The sequence below is a fragment of the Gobius niger genome (assembly GCF_951799975.1).
Source record: "Gobius niger genome assembly, chromosome: 20".
NCBI classification, from domain to species: domain Eukaryota; kingdom Metazoa; phylum Chordata; class Actinopteri; order Gobiiformes; family Gobiidae; genus Gobius; species Gobius niger.
Genome location: NC_136871.1, coordinates 23,647,868 through 23,673,794, shown reverse-complemented (window position 1 = coordinate 23,673,794; position 25,927 = coordinate 23,647,868). Strand labels below are relative to the sequence as shown.

Sequence of the window (25,927 nt, the reverse complement as noted above, 5' to 3'; positions counted from 1 at the left end):
TGACGGACAATTAAGGAGTAAAAAACGCAACTTGCTACGACACCTGCAGTGGCGCTTATGGCCTCTAGGGCATGAGTTACTTTGTACTGCTTTAATTACTATGAAATGTTATACACACGTGGCCCTTTTTTATACATTACAAAGGGATACTGACATAAGTTTTAAAGGTTTATTAATGTATTTTTAAAAGGGTACTTTAAACCAAACCTCTCACATTTGCTGGAGTCAACATTTGTAGTTGACCTGTCATTCTACCAGACTCAGGATTGTATTGTTATATGCTTTCACCCTGATTTTGAAAACATTTTTGATTGAAACATTATTTTGAAATATTGCTAAACCTCAGGTACAGATTCTATTCAGGAGCATGTTGCCAGTCTACTCAGTCGTGATGATTGTTCTGATGTTGTGTTTTGACCAGATTTGCCTCGATACAAAAGACCTCACGTGAACCTTAGCCTCAGTATCACCTGTCATTCTACCTCACTGTACCTCGAACAGACTCTCACTCCACACACACACACGCACCGCCTGCATACACACATACTCAGAGAAAACGTGAAAGGCTGCAGCTGACGTAAACGCTCTCCGGCCATATTTTCAGGTACGCCTGCTCTCATGATTGCAAATGCTGATCTCTTGATAGCAACTCAATGCATTTGGATATGTAGGTGTGTTCAATGGCAAACTTTGGTACTAAAAATGACCAGTCAGCAGTGGGTACATTCATTATCTTTCATCAATTATCCAGATCGCAAAGGTAGCAGTCTAAACAGAGATGCCTAGACTCACCAGACACTTCCAGCCACTCCAGCGACTTTGGTCCAAGTAGGTTCAAGGTCAACAGTCATCTATTTATTGTGTCTATGTTATTGAACCCACGCAAGACATTTGCATACCACGTCAGAATGTGGCACCACATAAATTCTTGGCATTTCATCCAAGTGGAGATAGTTTAACAAGGAGGTCGTCTTGGATTCTTTGGTGTACTTTGGTGATTTTTGTCATATTTAAGTGCTGAGTGACTTTTTATACAGGGGTTATAAAGTATAGAGCAATTTGTGGGGTTTATGAAAGAAAGAAATGTAAAATCTGAAGTTGTTCTTTCTTTCTATTTCACAAACAAAACAAAAACGTTAACATACTTGTTCGGGAGGCAGGCATATTTGACTTGGACTCTCCCCGATCTGTTGTTCCCTATTTGCACTCACAAACACACTCTTGTTCATAAACCAGTGCATTTTATCAGATAACTGTATTCAATGGGACAGTCTAGAGTTTAAAGTTCCCCTTCGAACTGTATTCTGAATGATTGTTTGCTCTGAACATGCCAACACACCGAAATGCCCTTGAGTTGCTGTTACTTAAATCAAGAAATATTTGCCACAGGTGTATCTGGTAACATGGCCTGGAGACAAAACCATAACATTACACTCCTTGGGGGGAATCACAGCCAATGGTTTACAATGCCTTAATGAAATATATGTGCTATTTAGGGTGTAGTACTAGTTCATGTTTATTTTGGGTCTGTTACTCTTATTTCTATCATTTTACTGCATCATGTATTTCCTGATTATTACACTGTAAATGTTACTCTATTCATATGACTGAATAAGCCAGCTGTTAACAACGCAGTGCTGAAATACATGACAGTAAATTACAATATTTATATATATACATATATATATGTGTGTATATATATATATATATATATATATATACATAAATATACAGTATATACCAGCTTCTACTCACATGTTATCACTTTAAAATATGTCATCTCTGTCCCTTTTAGTAAAAACTCTTTAGAGCAAAACTCTTAATATCCTAATATCCACACAGTGACTAAAGACTTACATAAATAGATCACATCAACTCAGCTGCAAATCAGTGTGCAGAGAATAGAAAACGAGGATATACCAGAACAAGAACTGCAAAACATACCAAAAATACTTGATCAATCAAGTTAGCACAAATGAGATTATTGTAGCGTTGAATATGTATTTTTATACTGCAAGAAAAGTGCAACAAATATTGAATGTAATACTGTAATATGTGATGATATTGATCAGACATGGCCACAATTTTACGCTTGAGCTAACCAGTATACAAAGCATACAAAATCATGTTCATATAGCATGGTTGTTATGGCTAACTGACCTAGTCACAGGCCCAGATTGAGTGTAAGGGGATGCAATTGAATCTAATTTTAAAATGTTTTCCCCCTCAGTTTGAGTTGCATCACATTAGCCACATTCACACTTGTGCCCCCAGCAGGTTAAAGTCCTGGTAAAGTCAGGATTTTTTTCCAAAACTACCAGGACTTCAGCCTGCTGGGGGCACGTGTGTGAATGTGGCTAATGTGATGTTGGTGACAAGCATCCGTTTCTTCGCATCCCTTTCGGAAGTGATGCACCTTCAGTTAGTAAGGAACCCTAATTGCCTAGTCTTGCCTTTTTTAACATGAAATTGTTCATTTTGCCCATACCTGAAAACTTGCACTGATTAAAGTGTTCTTGTTATTGAAAGCCCCCCCCCCAAAAAAAAACCCTCCCACACTGCTGTGCCTCATAACGCAGCCGCAGCATCTTTCAATGGGCCCACCATAATGTTTGTTGTTACTTCCAACTCATGTATTTCAGCATTGTTCCTCAGTCACACTCACAGGTGCTTGTTTTCTTGTTCAAAATGCATTGACGTTTCTTCTTACATTGCCCTCTGGTCTACCTCTGCATAAAAGCAAAACACAGTGGGTTCAGGAAGCATTCATATATCCTCTATGTATTCCTATATTTCTGTTGAAGTCTGATGTTGCAAATGTTCAAAATATATATGTTCTTTACAATCAGGCACATATAAGTGCTGTACCTACATTATTATGCATGTTCAAAAACTATGAGAGGAATGGGATAGGTCTGTGGCACAGTCTGAACCCTTATGTCCCTATGCAATTTTGTTTTTTCTTTGATCATATTTTTTTTACATTATAAATTTCTCTTTTTAATGCATTTTTGTTGGTTAATTGGTGCAGCTACACAGTAACACAGAAATAATTAAGAGCAATCTGAAAACTTTCTGAACCCACTGTGCGTCTGGGTCAACACAAACAGGATCCAGATTTTTGACATGGAATAATGCAAAAACAAACCAAAACCTCAATATACTGTAATAGTAATAATCGTAGTCCACTCATCTCATCTTGCTGCGTCCGTACAATTGCAGTGAAGTCGGCTTGAAGGCAAATCTTAATTTAATATCTACAGCTATCAGTCAGTGTTTATTTTACATAACTGTGTGGTGCATATATAATCTTGTTTTTAGGGACAATTTTAATGTTCTGTGATTTTTAATAATGTAGTGACATACAGTATACTTGATCCAGTTTGAACTCTTGAATGAAAACAAAGTTGGAAAAAAAAAACCTTGTAACTTGATAAATCATCTTTTATGCCTTACTCTTAACCGTGTGTATTTTTAGTACTATATTTTGTTATTGATATGTCCTCATCCACTTACATTAGTACAACTCACCAACCTGTGATATATATTTTGTTATAATTCGTAATAATCATGTGATTTGTGTTATTCTTTTATTCTCATCAATAAAATATCACACCTAATGAGTGGGTCTCTGTGAACTTGTGCAGGGTCATAAAAATGTCATTTGATCATTGAAGAATTTAAAAGGCTGCTCTGTTATGTGGTTAAAGACCGTATTTTCCGGACTATACGTTGCACTTTTTGGTCATAGTTTGGCTTGGGATGCGATTTATACTCAAGTGCGACTTATATAGACCCTTTAATTGTTTGTAAACATTCCGGGCTTAGCTGGAGGCGGGAAGCTCGATTCCTATCTATTCCGATTGTAGCTGTTGTCTTAGTAACGATAAACAAATGTCTAACTGTTGTTGGAAATATCAGATAAAGCTTACTTTATCGTCTCAAATGTCATTCCTCTTGTTCTTTCACCTTAAGTCACAACAGGACCACATTTTTTAGTTGTAGTTTTACACTTATAATTGCTAGTTTTAGTTTAATCTTATTTCTCTTGATCATTTCCTCAGATACAGACGGCATTTCGTCATAGAAGGGGGCGTGGCTTCGCCGAGGGGGAAAATAGAATCTTTAGAGAAACACAATTTTCCCTCTTTTTTTTAGCCATTTTCTGGTGGAATATGAACTTATTTATCACATAAATAAAGTCAAGTGTAAATCGGGCCCATTTGGATATTTTCTCACAGCAGATTGTTCAGTAGAAGTGAAAAAACGGCAGTTGTAGCAAGCGCTAGCTATGTTAGCATCGGGCTAATGCTAACATGTAGCATGAAGTTAGCATTCTCCGTTATTCATGTATTTATGGGCTGTTGAACCACTTTGCTCCTCCCCATGTCTTTGTTTCTTTATTTAGTAGAAACTATATTCATAATTCAGCATTTGTTACAGTAGTTTTTGAATATTTTTTTCATTTTTTAAAAACTCTTTTCCCCCTTAGCTGTTTTAAAAAATGACCATATATGGGCGATTCCAGAGATGCCGTCTGTATCTATGTCAGCAGTTAAAGGGTCTATATGAAAATATCTAATCCCACAATGTTTGTTAAAAGCAGTAATTGAGCAGCAGAAAGGAAGTTTGGAGAGAGCGAGAAATGAATGAAATGCAATGAAGAAAACAAAAAAGCTAGATGGCCACAGCTAGAGGAACGAGGTCGCAAATGAGAGCTTGAACAATGTGCTGCCGGGAGAGGCTTGTCAACGGTGCCGTTTCGCCTCCGCGCCCAGGTAGATGCCAAGGCTGATGCAACTTATATTCCGGAGCGACTTATGTTTTTTTTCTTCATTTAGCATTTTTTGGCTTGGTAGTGACCACAGTGCCATCGTAAATGACAGAGAAAAAAAATGGTGCCTAGACTCGAAAAGACAGCATATGCTTTTCGAGCTTTGAGATGTTTAATTTTGCAGTTGAATATTCGAATTAAACTGCGTGTCATATCAATTCATTTATATCTGTGAAAAGTCTATGGAAAAAACGAAAATATCCAAATGCCCTTCCAGTAAAGAGCTTCTTCTTCTGGAGTGAGCAGACACATAATGTTACCTATAATGTTTCTATCTTCATTCTTGTATGGTGGATTCTCATGTCCACATTATTACATTTTGTCCGGTTAATAGATGGGTTTTTGGCTCCACCTGTCGGGACTTGGGTGCCCTGTCCTAACTGGTCCTGTGGCCTCGCCTTAGACCCAGTAGATACAAATATGGGAAGAGAATAATTTGATGTTTCTCCCTTGGCCAATGCAATTCTAATATAAATGATGAAGCACCCGAATAATTGCTGTGCTCTAATGGTATAACCTACAGTTCACTCAGACACTGGACACTGACTTTTCTGTTAAGATTTATGTTTGACGACAAAAACACAAAAATAACAAAATTCACACTCCCTTTTATCAAATACAGAAGACAAACTACAACAGCAATGACATAAGAAAGTGCATCACAACTGCATTTGTACTTTGTGAAGATATAACAGTGCAAGATCGATCAGAATGTGACGCCTTGTGAGATTTGAAACATGCATCGCATCCTTTTTTTTTTTCAAATGTGTTCATTAACCTCTGCTCTTGTGCTGAAAGTTCCGCTTGTGCATCATGTCCCTCCCCGAGCGACGCCTTTGGGGGGATGGCGGCGCTGGTACATGTCGGGACTGTGGTGAAAAGGAAGTCCTAAGCGTTGAGAGCCTTGGCTACGTCTGTGAAGACCAGTCGACTGGGCCGCTGTGTCGTGCCTTGCGAGGTTGTCAGAGTCTAAAGGGGAAAATGTCAGAACGCATGCTTAGATTTAGAAATGAATTGTGGAAGAGTAAAGGAGATATAATTGATTTCCTACAATGAAGCTCAAATGTTCAACACACCTCGTAATCTGCCTCAGTATTATAAGTTAAAAAAATCCCACAAAAAGACATTTATATCGGTAGTCTGGTGTTCTAAGTGATTTGCCTCAGGTGCACTGTGCTTGGGTCAGACTGTTTTTAATGCAGGCTACTAGCTACCATTGACGTGCACTAGCCTAATATAAGCCCAACACTAAACTCTTAAATATAAGGACTGCATGAATTTAAAAAAAACATCTCCAGAAATCAACAACACTCTGGATAACTAGGAAATGAGGGCCTGTGTCAAAAATCCTGAAATATCCCTTTAATTTCTTTTCAAAATGTCTATGAGGAAAAAAGATAGAGAGGAATCAGAATGTTAGGAAAGATGTAATATATTCTTTATATGAAAAGAGATAAGTAGTGATTAGCCGCACCAATCGAATTCTCAGATTTAATTTGGTGGTGTACTACTGGTAAAAAGGAAAAAATAGTTATTAGACATGGATATTATTAAAGACATGGATATAGAGTGACAGGAGGAATCCAAGGTAAACGACTTGGGGTAAATAATGGGTTATGTGCACCAGTAGATACATATTGAAACAAATGAGGATGAGTTTATTTTGTGAAAAAAAGGACTGCACTTTTTAGAAATGTGAAAGAGGGTAGTGTAGGTTCAGAAACATGATTCAAACAACACACAGGTGATACTTTACCAAATGTGCGGTGACCATAAAACCAGAGTCACAACTTTAAGAGAAATACAAAATAAAATGAAATGATTACCACCAGATAATTTCACTAATGAAAAAAAACAAAATAATTTGTTTACTAAAGAGATTGAGTGATTTGGTCTTTGACGGCGTCAGGACTTGACAAATATTTTTGAACACTCGCAATTGTTTCGTTTAAAATTGAACTTGCAAATTTGTGTTGTTAATGACAAATACAAAATGAAAGTCTCCCAGCGTCTGTGTCGTTGGCTAGCGTTGCACTGCAAAAAGTATTTAACTAGATCAGTATACACATCTCAATTTGAGCATAATAATCCAAATTTTAGTTGTTTTGACTAGTTAAAAAGTTCTTGGGCATTTGTCCTAGATTATTTCACTTGTTCTGAGATGTTTCTGACTCGTTTCAATACATTTCGTCCTTATTTCAGGCCATTTTCTTTGCCAATGGGGTAAGAAAATTGGTCTTATCTCATTGGCAATTTTACTTTCTTATTTCAAGCGAGATTTACCCTAGAACTGGTCTGAAATGTCCTCAAACAAGCAAAGTCAACTTGGTCCGATCAGGAAAAGTGTCTAAATGAGTGAAAACTGCTCAAAACAAGATACATTTCCTCAATTCAAGTCATTTAAGCCAATGCTTGATATTGTCAAGCCCTGGATGTGCCTCTGAACACGTTAGGTCCCCTCTCCCTCACCTTAGAGTTGGGGCCGGAAATGGTCCCGTCGCGTCCGTGGTCGAGCAGCTCCTGTTCCAGCAGGTCGTCCTGTTCCTCGGCCGGGTCAAAGTTGTACATGGGCATCAGCTGGTGCCTCAGCTTCTCTAACCTGCACGACGAGGTCAGAAGAGTTAGTCACGCAAGTTTGAGTAAAAGTTTCATGTGAGACATACAGAGAACTCACCTCTTTCTTTTTCGAATATACAACATCTGTGGAAAATAAATAAACTGTTAATAACACAATCATATGCAACAGCGAACTCTTTTACGAGCTCCATCTAAATGTCGTACAATCGCCACAGCTAATCCGATGACAGTGATGATCCCGAATGGCACGAGCACCATTCCCATGCCCGACGCCTCACTGGCGGAGTTCGGGAGCGTCGTGGCGTTGAAGGCGGTCTCGTTGGTTGCTATAGTGACAGTCATGAGCGTGGTCCGTATGCTCTCCCGGGCAGCGGCGCTGGTGGTGAGGGCCGGGACGGAGACGGAGCTGGGGGCAGGGGGGGGAGTGGAGAGGAGACTGGGGGTGCTCTGAGATGCAGCCGTGGCAGACATGGTCCGGTCGTCCGAGCAGGAGCTCCCCTGATGAAATGATGCGGAGGCGTTCAACTCGCACAGGCTTCCACAGTGGGCACAGGCATGGTTTGTGGAGTCGGCTGGAGCCTAGAGGTCGTTTGATGACCCTAAAGATACAGTTAGATGGAAAGAATTCATGTAAATATATATGTATTGATAGTGATTTTTGAGTATACACTACCTTCAAACTGTATGAAAACTGTATAGGGAAAAAAATGTCAATCAGAATGCATTGCCTGAAATGTGTGTAGTGGAAATTGGTAAAAAATTGGTCATGCTTTAGACCCACTTCACATATTAACAAAGTAAATGGGTTTGACTGGACAGGATTATAGTGACATCAATATTGGTCACTCAGCACAATCTAAACACTATCTGTGCCTGAAACATTGTGATTTCTAATTTTTTATTATACTGTAAACACTATCTTGTATTATTTGATTTATGATTATGCCCTACTGCATTAAGACATAGCCTATACTGCTATTATGTGATTCACCTCTTAAACAAGTGTATTTTCCCCAATTCGGCTTTCCCAAATGTAAAGGTTTCTTGACTGGAGAGCAACAGTGTAATGCCTCATTTGAAAGCTAAGACCGCACTTTTTAGTCTATTTCTTTTGCCGCGCTTTTGTTGCTTTTCCATTGTTTTTTGCATTGCTTTTTTGTTGTGTTTTGCCACATTTTCGTTCATTTAGTCACTTTTTTGTTGTATTATTGTTGCTTTTCTGGCACGTTTTTGTCTCTCCTTTGTCGCTTTTGTCGTCACTTATTTGCTGCGTTTTTGCGACTTCTTTTGTTGCTTTTTTTGTTACGTTTTCGTAGCACTTAAGGCACCCTTTTGCTGTGTTTTCACCCTTGATTTCATCTCGTTTTCGTTGCTGTAGTGACACTTTTCTCCCAAGAAACTTTCAGATTTGGGTAGAGCCAAACTGAAGAAAATGTGCTCGGTTCAGGTGCGGGTTAAGAGGTTAAACCTGGGAAATCAAACTTAAACTGAGCAGTTTTTCTAATAAATGGGCTTCACATACCAGGGTCGGAGCGAGCCCTGATCTCACACACACACACACACACACACAATTATTTATAGAGATAACGGTTTACACATTGCACACACATTTTATCTTTTGTCTGTCACTGTCATGGGAAGGATGTGGGTATATATGACAGAGAGACAGGAAGAAAAGTGACAACTGCCTTGAGAAATCATTATTTTGGGGGGGGGGGAGAAAGTCACAGTCAGTACAATCTTACTCCCACTTCCAAAAACAAAAATAGCACTTACAATCTAGATTTCTTACATTTAAAAACACGAATTTGTTTTTTTACTACTCTGTTTGTAAGGCAAGGTATATAGTGACCCAGAAAGGCAGTGGACATTTGATCCTCGCCTCTTTCAACTTTGTGCACCCTGTCTCCTTGTGCCCGTAATTGGTAACATGTGTAGCGTAAAGGCAAACAACTATAAGGGCTATTCACACAAGCAAAACCTGCACACATGTAGCTGGCTTGAATAGTGCATTGGCTTTTGCTGAGAGACATGTTATTTATAGTCAACAGCCAACCTCACTGCTACCACTAATCCTACTTGACATAACAGTGACAGTGAATAGAACAATAGGATTTTTTTGAATGGGAAAAGGCTTTGTACGTACCTTAAGACATTATATGCAAAGCTATAGGGATTTTTTCATTGGAAGGAGCATGTCTTTCTCTGTCTCTTGCCCCTCCTCCTCCTCAGCTTCTCCTCTTAGCAATGCAGGTACAGGCTGTTTACAGTGAAGAGGCAGCCATGTCTCCCAAGATGGACGCCGCACAGAATTGCAACCAAACACCGATGGTCTCCGGCGGATCCTGTTCACATCTCAAATTGCCTGCCGTAAACGTCCACAGCCTGGCGTTTCTCCTCCGCTTTCTCGCATTTCACACAACAGTGGCTTCTCTAAGGGGATGCTGCAGACACAGGATCACTGACGCCGAGAGCCCGCCCCCCCCCCCGTGACGCCCCATTGGCTGGAAGGGTTCGAAAGAGGAATTCTGATGGGCTGCTGCGGGCTGTCAGTCTGGCTTTAAGGGGGATGAGGATGGGATTTAATGCTCCTGCACACCAGATGCTGTCCATGTGAATGACTGCATCCGGGTAGCAGGTCCCCCCCAAATTAACCCTATGATGGCTTTATCCGCCACCAGTGACCTCAATCCTCTTACACCAATATTAAAAGGTTATTCAGACACTTAGCCAGGGGTTTAATCATCCTCAGTGTACGCTTTATTGTAATTTTGCATGGATTTGTTGGATTGTGAAGAGGCAACAATGGCAGAGCATCTTCAAAAGGGGCCTCAGCTCATTTTGAATAGGTCTCCGGTCATCATGGCCACAAATTCTGTGGGATTTAAAGGTTAAGATGATAAGTACATACAATATTGTAGGACTATTGTATGATGTAATGCTTGAAAAAACAATGCAAAGATTTAGTTCTGTGCTCAAATTAAAAAAAGTAAGAAAAAGAAAAGAAAAATAAGGCCAGTAATCGTCAAATTAGTACTACGTAAGGTGATACTAAGGCCGACCAGCAGTTCAGGTTTTGAATTTAGAGACAGTTTCAGTCACTTTTTTGCTTGCCTTTGGGTTGGTCTTCATTCTGAACCTCTTAGGTAATGGTTTAAGACGGTCTTAATTTAGTGCTTTTCCACTTTGTAATTACTTGAACGTAGACACCGGAGGCATGGCGGGTTTTGTGTCTTGCCCAAGGACACAATGACGGCGTGCACTGGATTGAACTGCTGACCTTCGGACCTGTGGGTGATTGCTCTACCAGCTGAACTTCTCTTCCTCGTGCTTTGTCCTATTTTAGTCCTGGTTTAGATCTAGTTTAGTCCAGCTATAAACCCGGTTTAGATCTAGTGGTACTGAGAAAACCAAATATTGTCTTGGGCAACATTTGGTGACCACTGACCTGTGGTAATTAATTATGCAAATGACAGCACACTCCAGTTGAAAATCAAAAAGTCACCTTCATAGTCAATGGTTCCATCTCCATCTTTGTCAGCTTCTTTCATCATGGCCTCTGCCTCAAGCTCATTCAGAGGTTCTCCTGCATTTGTCAGCACATATCTAAAAATACAATTGATTTATGTAACAAAAAACAATGTAACAAGCAAGTCATAATGATCCAATTATGTTATTACTCAAATATTAGGCATGTGATCCAAAAGGTCAGTGTTGATTGATTTATGATATTCTTATGGACAGGATATGTAGGCTAATGAGCTAACTAATGTATTTAAATGCTGTAAACTGTGTATGTGTATCGTGCACTTTACTGTCTGAACTGCTGGTGCTCTTGTTTGTCAAATAACATCAAAACAAATTCTGACTTGAGAGTGTTCCACTCGATGTATCCTTTGGCCTCTTTGTCGAACACTTTGAAAGCTGCTCTGAGTTCAGCGTCCTGGTTCTTTGTGCGCTCGTGGTACAGCGCCATCAAAGCCAGGAAGCTGCCGCAGTTGAAAACCCCTTTACCTGAATACACAAAGAAGACAGGTTAGTGTATTCATGAAGAAATGATCCGTGCACCATAATAGCCTAGTCGTAGATGCAGCTCACTGCTCTGGCCACAGTGTTGTGGGGTCCTGTTTGGGCACCAATAATTTGCTGAATGTCTCTCCATTTTTTCACCCTCTTTCACACTTTTGCATCCTGACACTTCTCCAAAAAAGCCCCCACCCAAAAAAATACCCCAAAAAATACAAAAAACCCACACACACAAAAAAACACAAAAAAAAGAAATTACACAATTATAAAATATTAATAAAACTACTTTATAAAACTACAACAAAATCCAAAATGGTTCAATGACACAGATAAAAACGTGTGCATGAGTAATGAGCCTGTTTTGTAATGATTCAATGAAACACTGCCATCTAGCGGCATTATCCAGTTACAGTATAGATAAATTACACAATCTTTTTACTTCCTTCACATTCCCAATTCTTTAAGAACATTTAACATCAGCTGTATTTTGATAGTATCAAAATGAGTACATTTTTCTCATAATTTTTTGTAACTTATAACTACTTCCGCAAAATGTTTAATCTGTGAACTATTTTTGTCTTTCTGAAACAAATTTCTAACTCTTTTGCACATGGTTAGACTTTAGGTCAGTATATTTTATACAGAATGCTTTCTATTGGTTTATGTATCTGAGTGACAGATTTGTGTATTGTAGATAAGATGCACATTCATGCACTCATGGATTTCTCTAGAGATTAAATACAACTGTACATAAAATATGAAAATGGATAATGACACTCAACACTGAATTCTAACTATAAATATGTATGTGTTAAATTAGGGCTGATAAACTAATCAAAACTGAGGAAATTATATTAGAATTTAAGTTGCTGCAATTAGCAAGTCGCAAAGACTGAGAGTCATATTTAATGCTGAGAGCCAAATATTTCCACCCACTGGGACTAGCAGCTATAAATGGCCTTTAGTTTAGATTCCTACAGACCTTTATTACCTTATTTAGCATAAGTTTAGCAGTTCATGTTTCAGTATTCCTTCAAGTTTGAATGTTTTAGACCACAGAAAACAGAAAAATTGGAATGAGCATTACCAGCTTTGTCCACATCTTTGGCCATCTGGCTGAACTCTCGTTTGGTCGGGTTGATTCCCATTAAACTCATGAGTCTCTCCAGCTCCTGCGTCTTCACGTCTCCATTCCCCTCTTCATCGAACATCTCAAAAACGCCTTTATACTCCGTGATCTGCTCTTGTGTCAGCTGGGTGGTCTGGGTCACGAAGGGTCAAATAATGTAAATGAAGACAGATCAGATCATGTATTTCTATTGCTGGGTGACATCACAGCCTTCTAAAGGCCATAATATTATATAGAGGTACAATTATTTTGTTTTTGAGGACATTCTTGGTCTTGGACCCAGTGACTGATAGTAATCATATTCTTTGTAATTCATACATTTTCTTTTTAGATACGACTTGTGAAAGTGTAATGCAGTTAATAGGAAAAACTGGGTCCTGTGACATCAACACATTCGAGAACCTGAAAAGCACCAATATGGAGGGTATGGTTTTCTGTGTGAAAATGAAACTTAAGGACCTTTTTATTCCACTTTTCCATTGAGATTGGTATAGGCCCTAACTTAAGCAGTCCAGAAAAGAAATAATTGTTTCAATAGAATGTTCTCAAGTGTTGACCTCTTTATCAGTCTAGTTCTGATACAGGCCTTCATTAGAGCTGCAGTTAAAGATTTTTTAGGAGTTGACAACTAAGTCAGTTATCAGGTTTGTTATGCTTTTACAGTTCTTACTGACTTTTGAAGAAGCTGACAGATTATCTTTTGATAGAAAAAGAAATAAGTTTGTTTCATTAAAATCACAAAATGTTTGTTGTCCTTGTGTAATTTCGATTAACAAAGGCATGATTTTTATAATGAGACAAGATAACTTGTTGATTATTAAATTAGTTATAGATTATTTTTAACAGTCGAGTAGCCACGATTGACCCGATTTGTCGTTGCAGCCTCATGTGCGCTAAAGCAAGTCTATCACATAGTACAATATCTGGACTAAAGGACTAAAGGCTCAATCAGGAAAAAAGAAATTGGCCTAAACCGCTCAATATCTTGACTATGGTCTATATTTGTTCAAAGGGCAACTTTTGGACTAAACTTGAACTACAGTCGGACGAAATAAGGACTAGCTTGTAATAATGATTTCCAACTCTTAAAAGGCTAAAAAAAAAAAAACCGAGATAAAGTCAATCAGCCAAATCAAATACTGATCCGTTGTCTTCAGGCTATAATTTAAACAACTTATTGTCCTGCCAATTCAATCCTTATAAATACCCAGATTCCAAAATAAAAGTACTCACCATTTTAATGCGTTGTGGACTGGGCCAGAGTAAGAGAAGCTACTGAGAGGACGTCTTCAGCTCAGCAGTTGTTCATCTTTTCCCAGTTGAGCCTGGCCTCGCATCATCTCGACCTTATATGGCGTTTTGGGAGTGGTCAGCTCACCCAGCTGCCTCTGAAAAAATACATAAAGAAAACTGTTTCAGGATGATATTTCAAGAGTCAAATGAAGTTAATGAGATATAGAAGCACAAAACATGTTTCATCAAAAATACTTGTGGCCGTGAAATGCATGTACGTGTCCTCTGCCTAACAACATCTTCGTCTTTACCAGGTGCTGGTGCTGCCTTCAGGGACCATTATCAAGGCAGACAACCAAATAAGGAGGATCATAATTACAACAAGTTATTTTTGCCAGTGTAAAGGGAATCATAGGAATTTCACATTAATTAGGTTGGGATCTCACAGAGGTCCTTAAGGAATACAGAGTTGTACCATTTTTAAAGGACACCATTAATTATGTGGTTAATTAGGAAGAGAAATAACCACAGTATGAGCTTTTTTCTCAATAATTCAATCGCAATTTTTATAGTGTTAATCAAATATAATAAATGCGGAAAAGAACAAAACACTCTAATCACTGTTGTATAGGACTGTAATTACATGTGCTCTGGAAGTACTTGTACTTTAAAACCAGCCCGTCATTTATTTTCTGTTTTGTTTGTGTTTGCCCGAGGAGGACAGGCACATAGAAGCCCCACCCTTGCAAGCAAAAGGATGAATGGAATTACAATTATTTCTACTGACACAATAAAGTTAAGTAAGTTTACCATTACTGATTATGTTGTTACTCAGGCAAGTTAAGGAAGGCATTATTTTGTTGATATGTCAGATTTGTCCGATGGCCTGTAGCTTTAAGTGCGTTCTGGAAGTGTTTCCTGTCTGTTCTATTTAAATGAAAATGATAGATAAAATTATTACCAAAGACACATCTGTTTATTCTCCTTATTGGGGTGATTTGAAAAAGGCCTATCTCGCTACATTTTTAAACAATTTAGACAAATCCTTTGGGTCAGTGGTTCTCAAACAGGTATGTGTACCACTGGTAGTACTGGGGCTTCTTAGGTGCAGGGTCATCAGGAAATTTAGACTTAGTTTTTTTTTTTTTTTAAACGTATCTTAAATTATGTGTTAATCTGGTCTTGACATGAATTGTAGTTTACACGTAATTTTGTCCAATTGTCCTGTCATGTAATATTTTTGGTTTATCTACAAGTCCAATTTGTATTGTTCTACACTGCAAAAAGTAATTAACTAGATCAGTATAAACATCTCAATTTGAGCATAATAATCCAAATTTTAGTTGTTTTGACTGGTTAAGAAGTTCTTGGGCATTTGTCCGAGATTATTTCACTTGTTCTGAGATGTTTATGACTCGTTTCGATACATTTCGTCCTTATTTCAGGTCATTTTCTTTGCCAATGGGGAAAGAAAATTGGTCTTATCTCATTGGCAATTTTACTTTCTTATTTCAAGCGAGATTTACGATTTACCCTAGAACTGGTCTGAAACGTCCTCAAACAAGCAAAGTAAACTCGGTCCGATCAGGAAAAGTGTCTAAATGAGTGAAAACCGCTCAAAGCAAGAAACATTTCCTCAGTTCAAGTCATTTAAGCCAATGCTTGATATTTACTTTTTGTAGTGTAGTCTTGTGTTCATATGTGTCAGTGAGAAAAGGTACATTTCTACTACAAATCTATTCTATTTAGTGTTGTGCCTGGCTAACGAAGAATGACAAAGGTAAATTGTATTATTATTATTGTTGTTGTTGTTGTTGTTGTTGTTGTTGTTGTTGTTGTTGATTATGTTATTATTATCAAATTGCTCAAGGACAGATTAGGAGTTTGTGCAGTAGAATGACAAAGGTAGAGGAATGACACAAGAGGACATGGGTGTTATAGAATAAAGGGACGCAGTTCGACACAGGCTTGGTTTTCAAATAAAAGTGTCAAAAAAAGGTCATCTCTGCAAAGAAAAGGGACAATTTACAGTTTGGAACTTGCAGCAGCAGCGTCTGTTTCTAAACTATCCGCTGCAATCCCCAGCGCAGTCTCCTTTCGCCCAAACTGACTGGCGTGTGAGAGGGGAAACGCACACACTGTCCTGTCAACGCAAAACATGGAACGATCATTTTGACCAAAAAGGTATTGACATCGCAAAAACCTCCAGCTGTTGTTACAGGACAGCGGAAAGGCTCTCTCCTCTCCTCCTGGCCGCTGCAGCAGTGGGGTCTCCCGGTGCTCGCTGCAGGGTTACCGCGCCCATCCCGTGGTTAATGTCCGGACGGGAGCACAAACTCACTCGCTCGGGAAGTGTCGTGCGTAAAGCTCGTCAAAAGGGAGACCTCGCTGTAGCGGAGATAGTTTAGATTTGCGCTTGTTCGATCCCATCTCCGTAGCGCACAGGACGACTACTGCTGCCTCTGCTGCTGCTGCTGGTGGTGGTGGTGGTGGTGGGTGTGATTTCCCCCGCCCCTCTGCGCTGTGTTGACCGAGGCTTGCCGAGCTCCAGTCGTAGCTGTGTGTGTCGGGGAAGGACTGCTCGGGCTGATCACTGGCACTAGTAGCAGGCAGCGGGCTAAAAAAAAAAAAAGAAGCTAGTTACAAAGCTAGCGTTGTGCTGCTCGTTGATGCGTGGATCGGAGATTTACGCCGCCTTGTTTTCCAGTCAATGCCAAAACGCAAAAATAGACGCAAAATAAACCAGGTAAGTTCATGATGTGCTAAAAATTGTGTTGATCGGGTGTATCTTTGCATCCGCGATGAATGGAATTAGCTGGGTGAAAATGTGGGGGGAATTCAAGAGCCCGGGGGTGGGGTAGTGAATGCTAGCATCTTAGCCGTTGAGTTAGCAACGTTTGGCTAACTTGGTTATTTTAATACATGCGAGCTACAGAGAACGTACAAACCTTTCCATTGTACATACGGGGGTGCGTTTGTGCAGGTTTATTCTATTTCAATACAGGGGACTCGTGCATGTGTTGAGAGAAATGGGTGTCAGTAGGAGCCTGTACCGCTGTGGCCAGTACGGTCTGTCTGTCAGTGATGGCCCCGCGGAGGTGCTGCCTGGCCTAAAGCACGGGCAATCAAAACCTACAAAATGTACTTTTTCCATCAGCTTCTTGGTAGACGCGGTGGCATCAGGGTTTCATTGTTGTTCCTGAAGGGTTTTGTGGAGCCTTTTTCTGCGATGGACAATTAAAGGTTTGATATTCTGCTATTAGGTGATGATGACATACTGGGTTGGGCTGGTACGATCACCAAATTAACCAGGATCGGGACAAACCGCTACAGCATCAGCGATGAACGGCGAAACACGGACACTTTCTACGTTTAACATTGTGCGTTTTGATGCAACGGGGGATTGTGTTATTATCGCCTCTTTGCAAATCTGGACATATAAGTTTGCATTTTCTATTTTGAGACGGCAGATCGGGCTAATTACGGGAGTGCAATGTTGAGCCGGTGGGAAGTTCTGCAGCGATAGGAACTTGGCAGATGAGCTTTTCTCACATTTTAGTCGCTCATGTTGTTGTATGTTTCCTCCGTGCTGGTCCACAGGCCATCGCCGCCCGACCTTGCAGTTTTACAGGCTCAGATCCAATGCATTACCGGGAGACAAGTTCGCCGCTTCGTGTTAATCAAATCAACTTGCTCCTGCATAATGAGATTGTCTGTGTGTAACTAAGTGGATTTCTGTTGCCGAGCTTTGCGTGAGTTTGTAGTTTGTCTGGCTTAAAGCTAGCTACATAGCTCCCGTGTAATTGCGGAAGAGCAGCTGAGTCTCGGCGGCTGTGGTTAACGCCGTTGTGCGTTAGATGCTTCCACTTGTGAAAAAAGAAAAGGGAAAAAGAGCGAAATACAGCAGTGTTTAAATAAATATTAGTGAGTTATAACCATTAGTCACGCCTATAACACAGGAATGAAGCCCCGTGTCTTTTTGTAGAGTCGCTCTGCCCTGCCTGCAGGCCTCCACTGTCGATCCAGCTACAAGCTAACTAGCGGACGACAGTCTGCAAGATGGCGTTAGCTGCATCTTTCCAGATTTACATCAGTGCGAGTCATAATAACATAACACCCTGGACACCGGGTCAGGCAGCGTTTACACATCTCAAAGGCATATTGTTTAAATGAGATAACTATAAAAAATGCTGTAAAATATTTTGAATGGCCAAAGACGCTATATTTCCTAAATAAGGCATTTTTTGTTGGGCCTTTTGGCCAAGTGATAGCCTCATCATTGGAATTTTCCAACCCTTTCCATCTTATTCACTGTTTAAATGAAACCATTTGAATGTCTTTGCTTAAGTTATGAAACCTTTTAAAGGCCTATCGACATAAGGAGTTGGTGCTTAAATCATACAGAAAATAGACATAATGTACAGCTGTATTCAGGGCTAGTTTAGGCATCTCACAGCATTTGTAAAGACCGAAATGCCTCAACCACTTAGCGTTACTCAACCGGTGTGTTGCAGCTATTCAAATATAATGCAAACCATCGCCTGATTGTAGGCAAATCACTAACGTGCAAACAGAGAGTGAGTCAACTCGGGCTACTCTAATGGGAAAAGCTGTGCAGAAAGAAAGCCTCTGACGATACTTGTTAGGCTTAAGTGTGTATCGTCACCTGTGACTACCATAACCAGGTTCAGCAACATGCTGTTTGTAATGTGAGACACAAGGAGCAAATCTGGGCACTTAGTTTAAGCATATTAATGTAAAAGTATTAAGATTAAAATCATCCTTTTATGATTGAGAAAACATGTCTAATGCGTGAAATGGGTGAGCCAGCTGTTTGTTAGTGGACATGGATAGGATTAGAGAGTCATTGAGTGAGGATTGTAGCTTTTAGGATTATGAAGCTGGTTATGGTCCTCTCTATGATCCAGCTTTAGACCTGTGAAAGACTGCTTTGATATCATTTAGTGGTGCAGATGTAACACTGCAGATTAATCTTCTAAACATTAAAACAGAATCGGTCGCTGACACCTTTGGCTCCACAGAGTAGCAAGCGCAGACTCCCCTCTGGGACCTGGGAACAGCTAGTGAGCTGCTACTCCCGGCTGTTTGCCACAGCTCATTGTTTATCATGCAGTCAGCTGACCCTGATCAGGCGCTTGGAAAGGAGAAGTGATGAGGCAGAGGAACTCCCTAACTGTAAGCGTCCATGGAGGTCAATAATAAATAAATAAATACATTCTAATGTGGAGTAATAACATGTGGATGCTTTTAGCTGGATGCCAATATATTGTCATCTGCAATGCACAGATGTTTACATGTGTTTCTATGTTCATAAACACAATGAAACTTTGATGACATTAAACACTGTGGATGATGTGAAACACTGAGACATTGGCTGTTCAGGTGGCATCATAAGGTCTTAAAACAACAATACAGTATAACTTCTCCATTGGGATTTATCATGTACAGTATATAACTTGCTAAACTGCAAAGATATTCTAAAATGCAGGCAATTATTGTATGTGTTTGGCAGCTCATATTTCAGTTTTCTCAAATGTGAATTCTTCTGAAATTGTAAAAAAAAAAAAAAGAAGTGCACTAAGGACATCAAATTTAGTTAAAAGCATCAATCATATACAATGAAATGCTTGTTTCATCTCTTAAAACTGCGTTTAAACCCTTTGTTTCTCCACACTGTCACATTAGGCATCTGTATTCTATAAATAATCTTAACCTATTTCACTACAACCATTTCAAGGTGAGAATGGCATTTGTTTGACGTGATACTGCTTAATAATCAGATTCCACGACATATTTATTATCAGATTACTTTGTATAAGAGGATAACCTCCTGTGTTATAAAGGTCAACCAATCAGAGAAGGGCAACCTAGATAGGTAAAGAAGGTTTGTCTTGTCTTCAAGGATCCTCTGGGATAGTGAGCTGTCTGTCTGGCAGGAATAGAGCAGGTAAGGTGGAGCAACTTTGGCTAGGCTGAAAGCTAATACAATCTAAATATTGTAGTGGGTGGTTGCAATTTTTATTGTTGGGTACAAATAATGGTATTATTTAAAATGTACAGTTTAACTTTGTAGCTGCCACTGCTTTTCTCTTACATTGTCATGTAATATCATTTACATTGACTAGTTATGTCAAAATCAAATTGCTGTGGAAAAGCAATTTTACTGTGATCAAGTCTTGAATAATTGTTTTACAATTGTATAATGAATTTGACAGAGCAACAGGACTTGTATTGTGTGCAGATTTACACTGAACAACTATACGATGCTATAGACGTACCCTGAGGATTTAACATAAGTTGTCTATTGATTAGCTGGCTAAAATTATGAGTATCGCAGGGATTGGGGTCAACAGGATAAGCAGTGCATTCGGACCACTAGAAAGTTGTCCATCATCTGAACAGTCTGTCAGCACTTTCTCCAAAGGTGAATGGTCGTATACATTGTAAATAATTATATTAGTTGTGATCTAATTATGGGTTGTAAAAGGGAATTAAGTTGTCTGGACTGTTTGCATTGTTACCTAATAAACAATAGGGTAATTTGTTCCAAAAGTTAATGGATTTCTCTTCTCTTTTTTTTTTTTGTAGATCAACAAGTAGCAGCTGGAGTAAAGTAATTGAAAAATCAGTATAAAAGATGAGTGAACTGGACCAGTTACGCCAGGAGGCAGAGCAGCTCAAAAACCAGATCCGAGTGAGTACAAGTTCAGTCTTTGCCGCTGCTGTTATTCATTATTTTTAGTTCATTAACTGAAACTTCTGCCTCATCTTCATCATTTCACCAGGATGCCCGGAAAGCTTGCGCTGATGCTACGCTATCACAGGTAAGCCTTCTGTCAGTCCAACGGTTATTTTTTGCTCGGAAGAAAACATGTGAAATAAATAACCAGAGGCGTTCATGCTTTGTAGATCACAGCTAATATCGACCCTGTTGGCCGAATCCAAATGCGTACAAGACGAACGCTGCGGGGTCATTTGGCCAAAATCTATGCCATGCACTGGGGCACAGATTCTAGGTAAGAGAAATGCGTCAGCTCATTTTGGTAACTGATTCATCAATGCCCATGCAGAAACTTGTCTTGTCTCATATATTTTGTTGCAAAACTGATATGTATTCCTTTTCCTACATTTCCAGGCTGTTGGTCAGTGCCTCTCAAGATGGCAAGCTGATTATCTGGGACAGCTATACCACAAATAAGGTGTGTTTTAAGATTGGGTCGAAATGAAACTTAGTGTTCAATCAAGATACGGCAATGTTTTAAATGAATTTATACACGTTGGGAGTAAAGAAGTGTGTCCTGTGTCTATGGGACTCCTCGCATGGAGTGCCAGTAATTCTCAGTTCAGTTCCCAAAAGTATGTGGCTTTGAGGTTAATCTGTATGTTATTTAAATTCTAAATTAATTTTAGTCACACGTAAGGGGGGCGGGGGATGTTTAAACACAAGTTTCATTAAGGTCATGGTTAAATAGAAAATATAACTGGTTTTGTTAGAAATAGGTCATATGAAAAAACTGGGTCCCACCATCCCCCATTTGAAAAGCACCACCGTTGCATATGCCTTTTTCTCTGTTGTAATGATCTCAATATCGTCTTAAATAAAGTTTTGCGATATCTTTTGAAAAATCCTTCTGTAGCTACATCTTTGACCCGCGTTCATGTTGTATTTATGACGTACCTTTAAAGTGAACATGGCTGCGTTCATGTTTATGGCTTCTTTATTGAGACGAAGCATCCTCCCCTGGTCCATTTGAGCTGCAGTGAAACAAATAGTTGCACGTCAGCTGAGAGAGGCATTTGTGGGCTGCGCTGTAGGGCTAAAATGGTTTGGTGTGGAGCGGGATGAGTGGATGTGGTGTGCAGTGCCTGATGAGCAATTTAAGAAATTATAAAAGTGGTTTGTCTGCCTCCTAAAGCACAAAACATGTATATGAAAGTGGATTTAAAAAAAGCTAAATGTAGTCCGGGTCGATTTGGAGTATCGCTAAAGCTGCTGCTGGAGGACGCTGGCTTTAGAGCTTAGGTTTTAAGGTCACAAATGTATAGCGGATATACCTGACAGCATAAAACACAGCTGGCTTCTTTCCTCATCAGATTAAGCCACCACATCATACTCTCTGTGAGTGGTACTCAGCGGCAGTTGCCTGATCAATAAATACTATATCAGGTTTCCTGCAAGATGGAGAGGGTGCTGGCATGGTTATCCTACAGTACCAAGAGTGACCCATTCTTTGTAAGGGGTGGCTCATGATTTCTAATGGTAAATTTCCCCTTGAGTTTGCCACAGCTCATCATCTGCCCGTAGTGAGAATATTTGCATATTTTGTACAAGTTTAAAGCCAGGTGTTTTTTATTTTTATGCATGGTGAAGATCCTCTGTTGTTAATAGATAGATGCAAATATAAAAGTACTCTTGATATTGTTACTTTTAGAATTGTACGCTATTGATCCACAAGGGAAGTTGCCTGGTTGCACATAAAACGCAGTATATAAAAGTATAAAAGCATAAAAGCAGGAATCATCATCATTGTTGGTGTAAGTTTGATTAACATTTCTTTCTGTTTGTGTTCCGACTCTAGGTTCATGCCATTCCACTTCGCTCCTCCTGGGTCATGACTTGTGCATATGCACCTTCAGGAAATTATGTGGCCTGCGGTGGTTTAGATAATATCTGCTCCATTTACAACCTGAAAACCCGCGAGGGGAATGTACGCGTGAGCCGCGAGCTTGCCGGACATACAGGTTCGCCTTCAACTATTTGATCAGAAATTGAATAAGGAAAAATCCGTATATATTTCCTGATGTAACGCTGCGGTTGGAGCATTTAATAAGAAATGTCTTATTTCAACCATTAGGCTACCTGTCCTGCTGTCGTTTTCTTGATGACAACCAGATTGTTACGAGCTCTGGTGATACCACTTGGTAAGTAGGGACTGTTTTGAAATGAAGCCCAATAATCATGAGTGGATTTCTGAAAATGACTCGATGTTCCTGTTCAGTGCACTTTGGGACATTGAGACCGGGCAGCAGACGACCACTTTCGCCGGTCACACAGGGGATGTTATGAGCCTGTCCCTGGCGCCCGACTCCAGGTTATTCGTCTCCGGTGCTTGCGATGCTTCCGCTAAACTTTGGGACGTGCGAGAGGGCATGTGCAGACAGACTTTTACCGGCCACGAGTCTGACATCAACGCCATCTGTGTACGTTTGGAGTTGGATAATTCATCAATACTTAGGGCTGCATAATATATCGCCAAAGTATCGTAATGGAAATGTTTGATGGAATATCCATGTTGCAAAGATCTCTAAGGTTTACCATCTCAATTTTTTGGTGCTATTTCTCTACTTTTTTACTTTGTTTTGGTCTGAATTTGTGGTCAAACGACTACAATTCCTCATATCATGCAGCCCTAACGAAAAGTGCACTTATTCCACATCACACAATTGAAATAACTGACTGGAGATCTGATTTTTTTACCTTCCAGTTCTTCCCTAATGGCAATGCTTTTGCCACGGGGTCAGATGATGCCACCTGCAGGCTGTTTGATCTGCGCGCTGATCAGGAGCTAATGATCTACTCTCACGACAACATTATATGTGGAATCACTTCCGTCGCGTTCTCCAAAAGCGGCCGCCTCCTCTTGGCCGGATACGATGACTTCAACTGTAACGTTTGGGACACACTAAAGGCAGATCGCGCTGGTAAGTTTGGCCTCTGTCCTGTAATGTGTAGTTTTTAGCTTCTGCTTGTTCTGACAGCTCTTCATTCTTTGTCCTATAGGTGTGTTGGCTGGACATGATAACCGCGTTAGCTGCCTGGGAGTTACTGATGATGGTATGGCCGTTGCAACAGGATCCTGGGACAGTTTTCTGAAGATCTGGAATTGAAGCCTGAAGGTAAGATTTCAGCCCCAGATCATTTCATTGAATTATATGCTTTGAATTCATGGGTTACACAAAACAAAATAGTTCAATCAGGTTTTTTCCATGTTTCACCCGTGTTGTGACCCCTGTCTTATTAAAAAAAAAAACTTGCTAGATTTACCAGAAACCTTTAATACACAGACTACGTGCAAACCTTTTATCACAGACACTTCTTGTTTCTTTAGATGTTCATTAAGCTCCAAAGTTGACTGGAAGACCATTACAACTTCAGAATGTTCACAGCATCTTCAACACTGTTTAAACTGACTTGGACACCACAAAATCGAAGGGAAACAAATGCCTTTCCTACACAAAGAAGAGCACAATTGTTTATCACCTAGTTATGAAAGGATCTCCTGTGGTATCAAATCAGAAACTTGTGCATTCCTTCTTGGACCATTTTATGTTACCTTGAAAGAGAAAAACAACACTATCATCCCATGCAAATGTGTGCGTCTTGAAAGCAAATGTTGGAGTGTAATTGTACAAATTATTTAACTTTTTTAAAGAATTCTATTCTGATGGTTTGTTATTCTCGATGGCTTTTTTTGTCATTTCTTTTTGGTTTTAGATATATTTGAATTACAGCCTGTCTTTCTAATTCAGTAAAAATCATGTAACGATGAGAGAAAACACGCAGAAGTAAAAGCTTGGATCATATTACACGAGCAGCTTTCAAAATGTCTACGATGTATTTATATACTAGCTGTTTTTGTTTGTCATCACAGCCTTTTGCACATGAAGAAGCTTTGCCTCTCAACTAATACTATGTTAACTAACCAAGCACATGCTAAGTTATGAATGCTCATTCCAGTACAAAAGGAGTTATAACTTATCCAGTTAACCCCCTTAATTCTTGTACATGCCTTCAACTTGGGGCGGGGTGTGGGGAGGGGACCTAACATGGGCATGGCTGGATTTTATTATGATTATTGGGGGATTGTGTTTTAGTATCCACTTTGAGTGAAACGCCTCACCTGACTAAATAGACACTTCCTTTTGCTTGGGACTGCAGTTGCAACTCTGTGAATGAAATGTACAAATCAATGTCTGAAAATAATGGTCTGATGTTTTAAGTTAAAGACATTTAATTTTGTCTGCCATGAATTAATTTAGATGTGCATGCTGTAGACTTGCTTTCAATGGTGCAAAAACCTTTAGATTTATTTCTGAAAAAGGAGAGTAACCTATCGATTTATTAATAAAAGCCAACTTTTCTTTGGCTCAAACTCATGCATACATCATGTACTAATAATATACTGGTAATGCTATGCACCAGGGTGAGCAAGAATGGAAAAACGGCTTACTATTGACTGCATATTTAGTGTAAATTATGCTTACCAGTTCTATTGATGCCAATTTTATAATTATAACAATCATTGTGAAATTTTATTCCTGACAAGTCCTTTCTCTCCTTTTAAATCTTCACACTCAATGGAACAAGCCCATTCTCACATACTATCCATACAATCCATACAAAATAATAAAAAAAAATAAACCTTTTGTATATTTTTTTTCCTTGGTCTTAAATTTAAAAATTGGAGCATCTGAATGACATTTCACTGTATACAGAAGCACTTTTGTTAAAGTTGTGACATTTTTTCACTTTTTTTCTTTTTTCTGCGATGATGTACAATAAATGTGATGTATTCGTGTGTGGCCACAAGTGAAAATGCAATTCAACTGAGATGGATTCCCTTTTTCTCTTTCCATTAATATTATAGAGCTCTGCACCCTTATGTACCTTTTCACTTTTTGTATTTCATTTCAGTCTGTTGGTGTTCCACGGTGAGCTGGATGCAAGATAGATACTGTACTAAATTGTACTGTTATTGATTGAAAAATGTAATAAAAAGCTGTTTGAGATCTCTTTTGCCCCTTTGTTCATTAGCCCACACGTGTTTTGGTAGTCATTAAAGAGATTTTCTGTTGTTTTTGTTCATTTAAATTAAATGAATTGACTGGCCACAGTGTTAATTGCCTTGTATTTGGTTTAACTTGATGTAAAAACAACCTGAAGTAGTGGTTTGTAACAGTGTCAAGACCCTGGTCAATTCGACTGTATTTCATACTGCGCCCTCCAGTGGCTTTAATATTTGATCAAACCTGGGCGAGGGCAACGGGGAAAGGATGTAGAGGTCCCTGTTGACCCAGACAAGTCTCTCGCTGTGATTGGAGGAAAA

At 39.4% G+C, this 25,927-nt stretch overlaps 2 protein-coding genes across 6 annotated transcripts; one reads left to right on the top strand and one right to left on the bottom strand.

The window, feature by feature from the left end:
• Positions 1-5,712: 5,712 nt before the first annotated feature.
• On the bottom strand, positions 5,713-16,184 carry cUnh3orf18 (chromosome Un C3orf18 homolog). Of its 4 annotated transcripts, XR_013793964.1 has the most exons (7): positions 16,003-16,184; positions 13,800-13,954; positions 12,525-12,699; positions 11,281-11,425; positions 10,917-11,017; positions 9,558-10,286; positions 7,872-8,010 (listed from the first exon to the last, which is right to left on the bottom strand). XR_013793964.1 is itself a non-coding variant. In XM_079578963.1 (6 exons), the coding sequence occupies exons 2-5, from the start codon at positions 7,880-7,882 to the stop codon at positions 6,619-6,621; spliced, it is 429 nt and encodes a 142-aa protein (XP_079435089.1). In that variant the 5' UTR covers positions 7,883-8,010; positions 9,558-9,907; the 3' UTR covers positions 5,713-5,803; positions 6,591-6,618. The 4 variants fall into 4 exon arrangements, 3 of the variants coding, with proteins under 3 accessions (XP_079435089.1, XP_079435088.1, XP_079435087.1); XM_079578963.1 differs by lacking the exons at positions 10,917-11,017; positions 11,281-11,425; positions 12,525-12,699; positions 13,800-13,954; positions 16,003-16,184 and adding exons at positions 5,713-5,803; positions 6,591-6,624; positions 7,304-7,433; positions 7,509-7,534 and having other exon boundaries at positions 7,616-8,010; positions 9,558-9,907; XM_079578962.1 differs by lacking the exons at positions 10,917-11,017; positions 11,281-11,425; positions 12,525-12,699; positions 13,800-13,954; positions 16,003-16,184 and adding exons at positions 5,713-5,803; positions 7,304-7,433; positions 7,509-7,534 and having other exon boundaries at positions 7,616-7,909; positions 9,558-9,905.
• A 16-nt stretch (positions 16,185-16,200) lies between these two features.
• On the top strand, positions 16,201-25,610 carry gnb1b (guanine nucleotide binding protein (G protein), beta polypeptide 1b). 2 transcript variants are annotated; one of them, XM_079578959.1, is made up of 11 exons: positions 16,201-16,545; positions 20,409-20,514; positions 20,606-20,644; positions 20,730-20,836; positions 20,956-21,019; positions 22,400-22,562; positions 22,676-22,742; positions 22,820-23,021; positions 23,306-23,522; positions 23,602-23,717; positions 23,930-25,610. In XM_079578959.1, the coding sequence occupies exons 2-10, from the start codon at positions 20,458-20,460 to the stop codon at positions 23,706-23,708; spliced, it is 1,023 nt and encodes a 340-aa protein (XP_079435085.1). In that variant the 5' UTR covers positions 16,201-16,545; positions 20,409-20,457; the 3' UTR covers positions 23,709-23,717; positions 23,930-25,610. The 2 variants fall into 2 exon arrangements, with proteins under 2 accessions (XP_079435085.1, XP_079435086.1); XM_079578960.1 differs by lacking the exon at positions 16,201-16,545 and adding an exon at positions 19,746-19,767.
• Positions 25,611-25,927: the final 317 nt, after the last annotated feature.

Excerpts from the sequence above, each read along its gene's own strand:
- cUnh3orf18 (XM_079578962.1), bottom strand. The coding sequence starts at position 7,882 with ATGTCTGCCACGGCTGCATCTCAGAGCACCCCCAGTCTCCTCTCCACT. Across the intron at positions 7,535-7,615 it reads TCGGATTAGCTGTGGCGATT|ATGTTGTATATTCGAAAAAG; the intron begins GTACGACATTTA and ends TATTTTCCACAG. Across the intron at positions 7,434-7,508 it reads TATATTCGAAAAAGAAAGAG|GTTAGAGAAGCTGAGGCACC; the intron begins GTGAGTTCTCTG and ends CTCGTCGTGCAG.
- gnb1b (XM_079578959.1), top strand. The coding sequence starts at position 20,458 with ATGAGTGAACTGGACCAGTTACGCCAGGAGGCAGAGCAGCTCAAAAAC. Across the intron at positions 20,837-20,955 it reads CACTGGGGCACAGATTCTAG|GCTGTTGGTCAGTGCCTCTC; the intron begins GTAAGAGAAATG and ends CTACATTTCCAG. Across the intron at positions 23,022-23,305 it reads CTGACATCAACGCCATCTGT|TTCTTCCCTAATGGCAATGC; the intron begins GTACGTTTGGAG and ends TTTACCTTCCAG.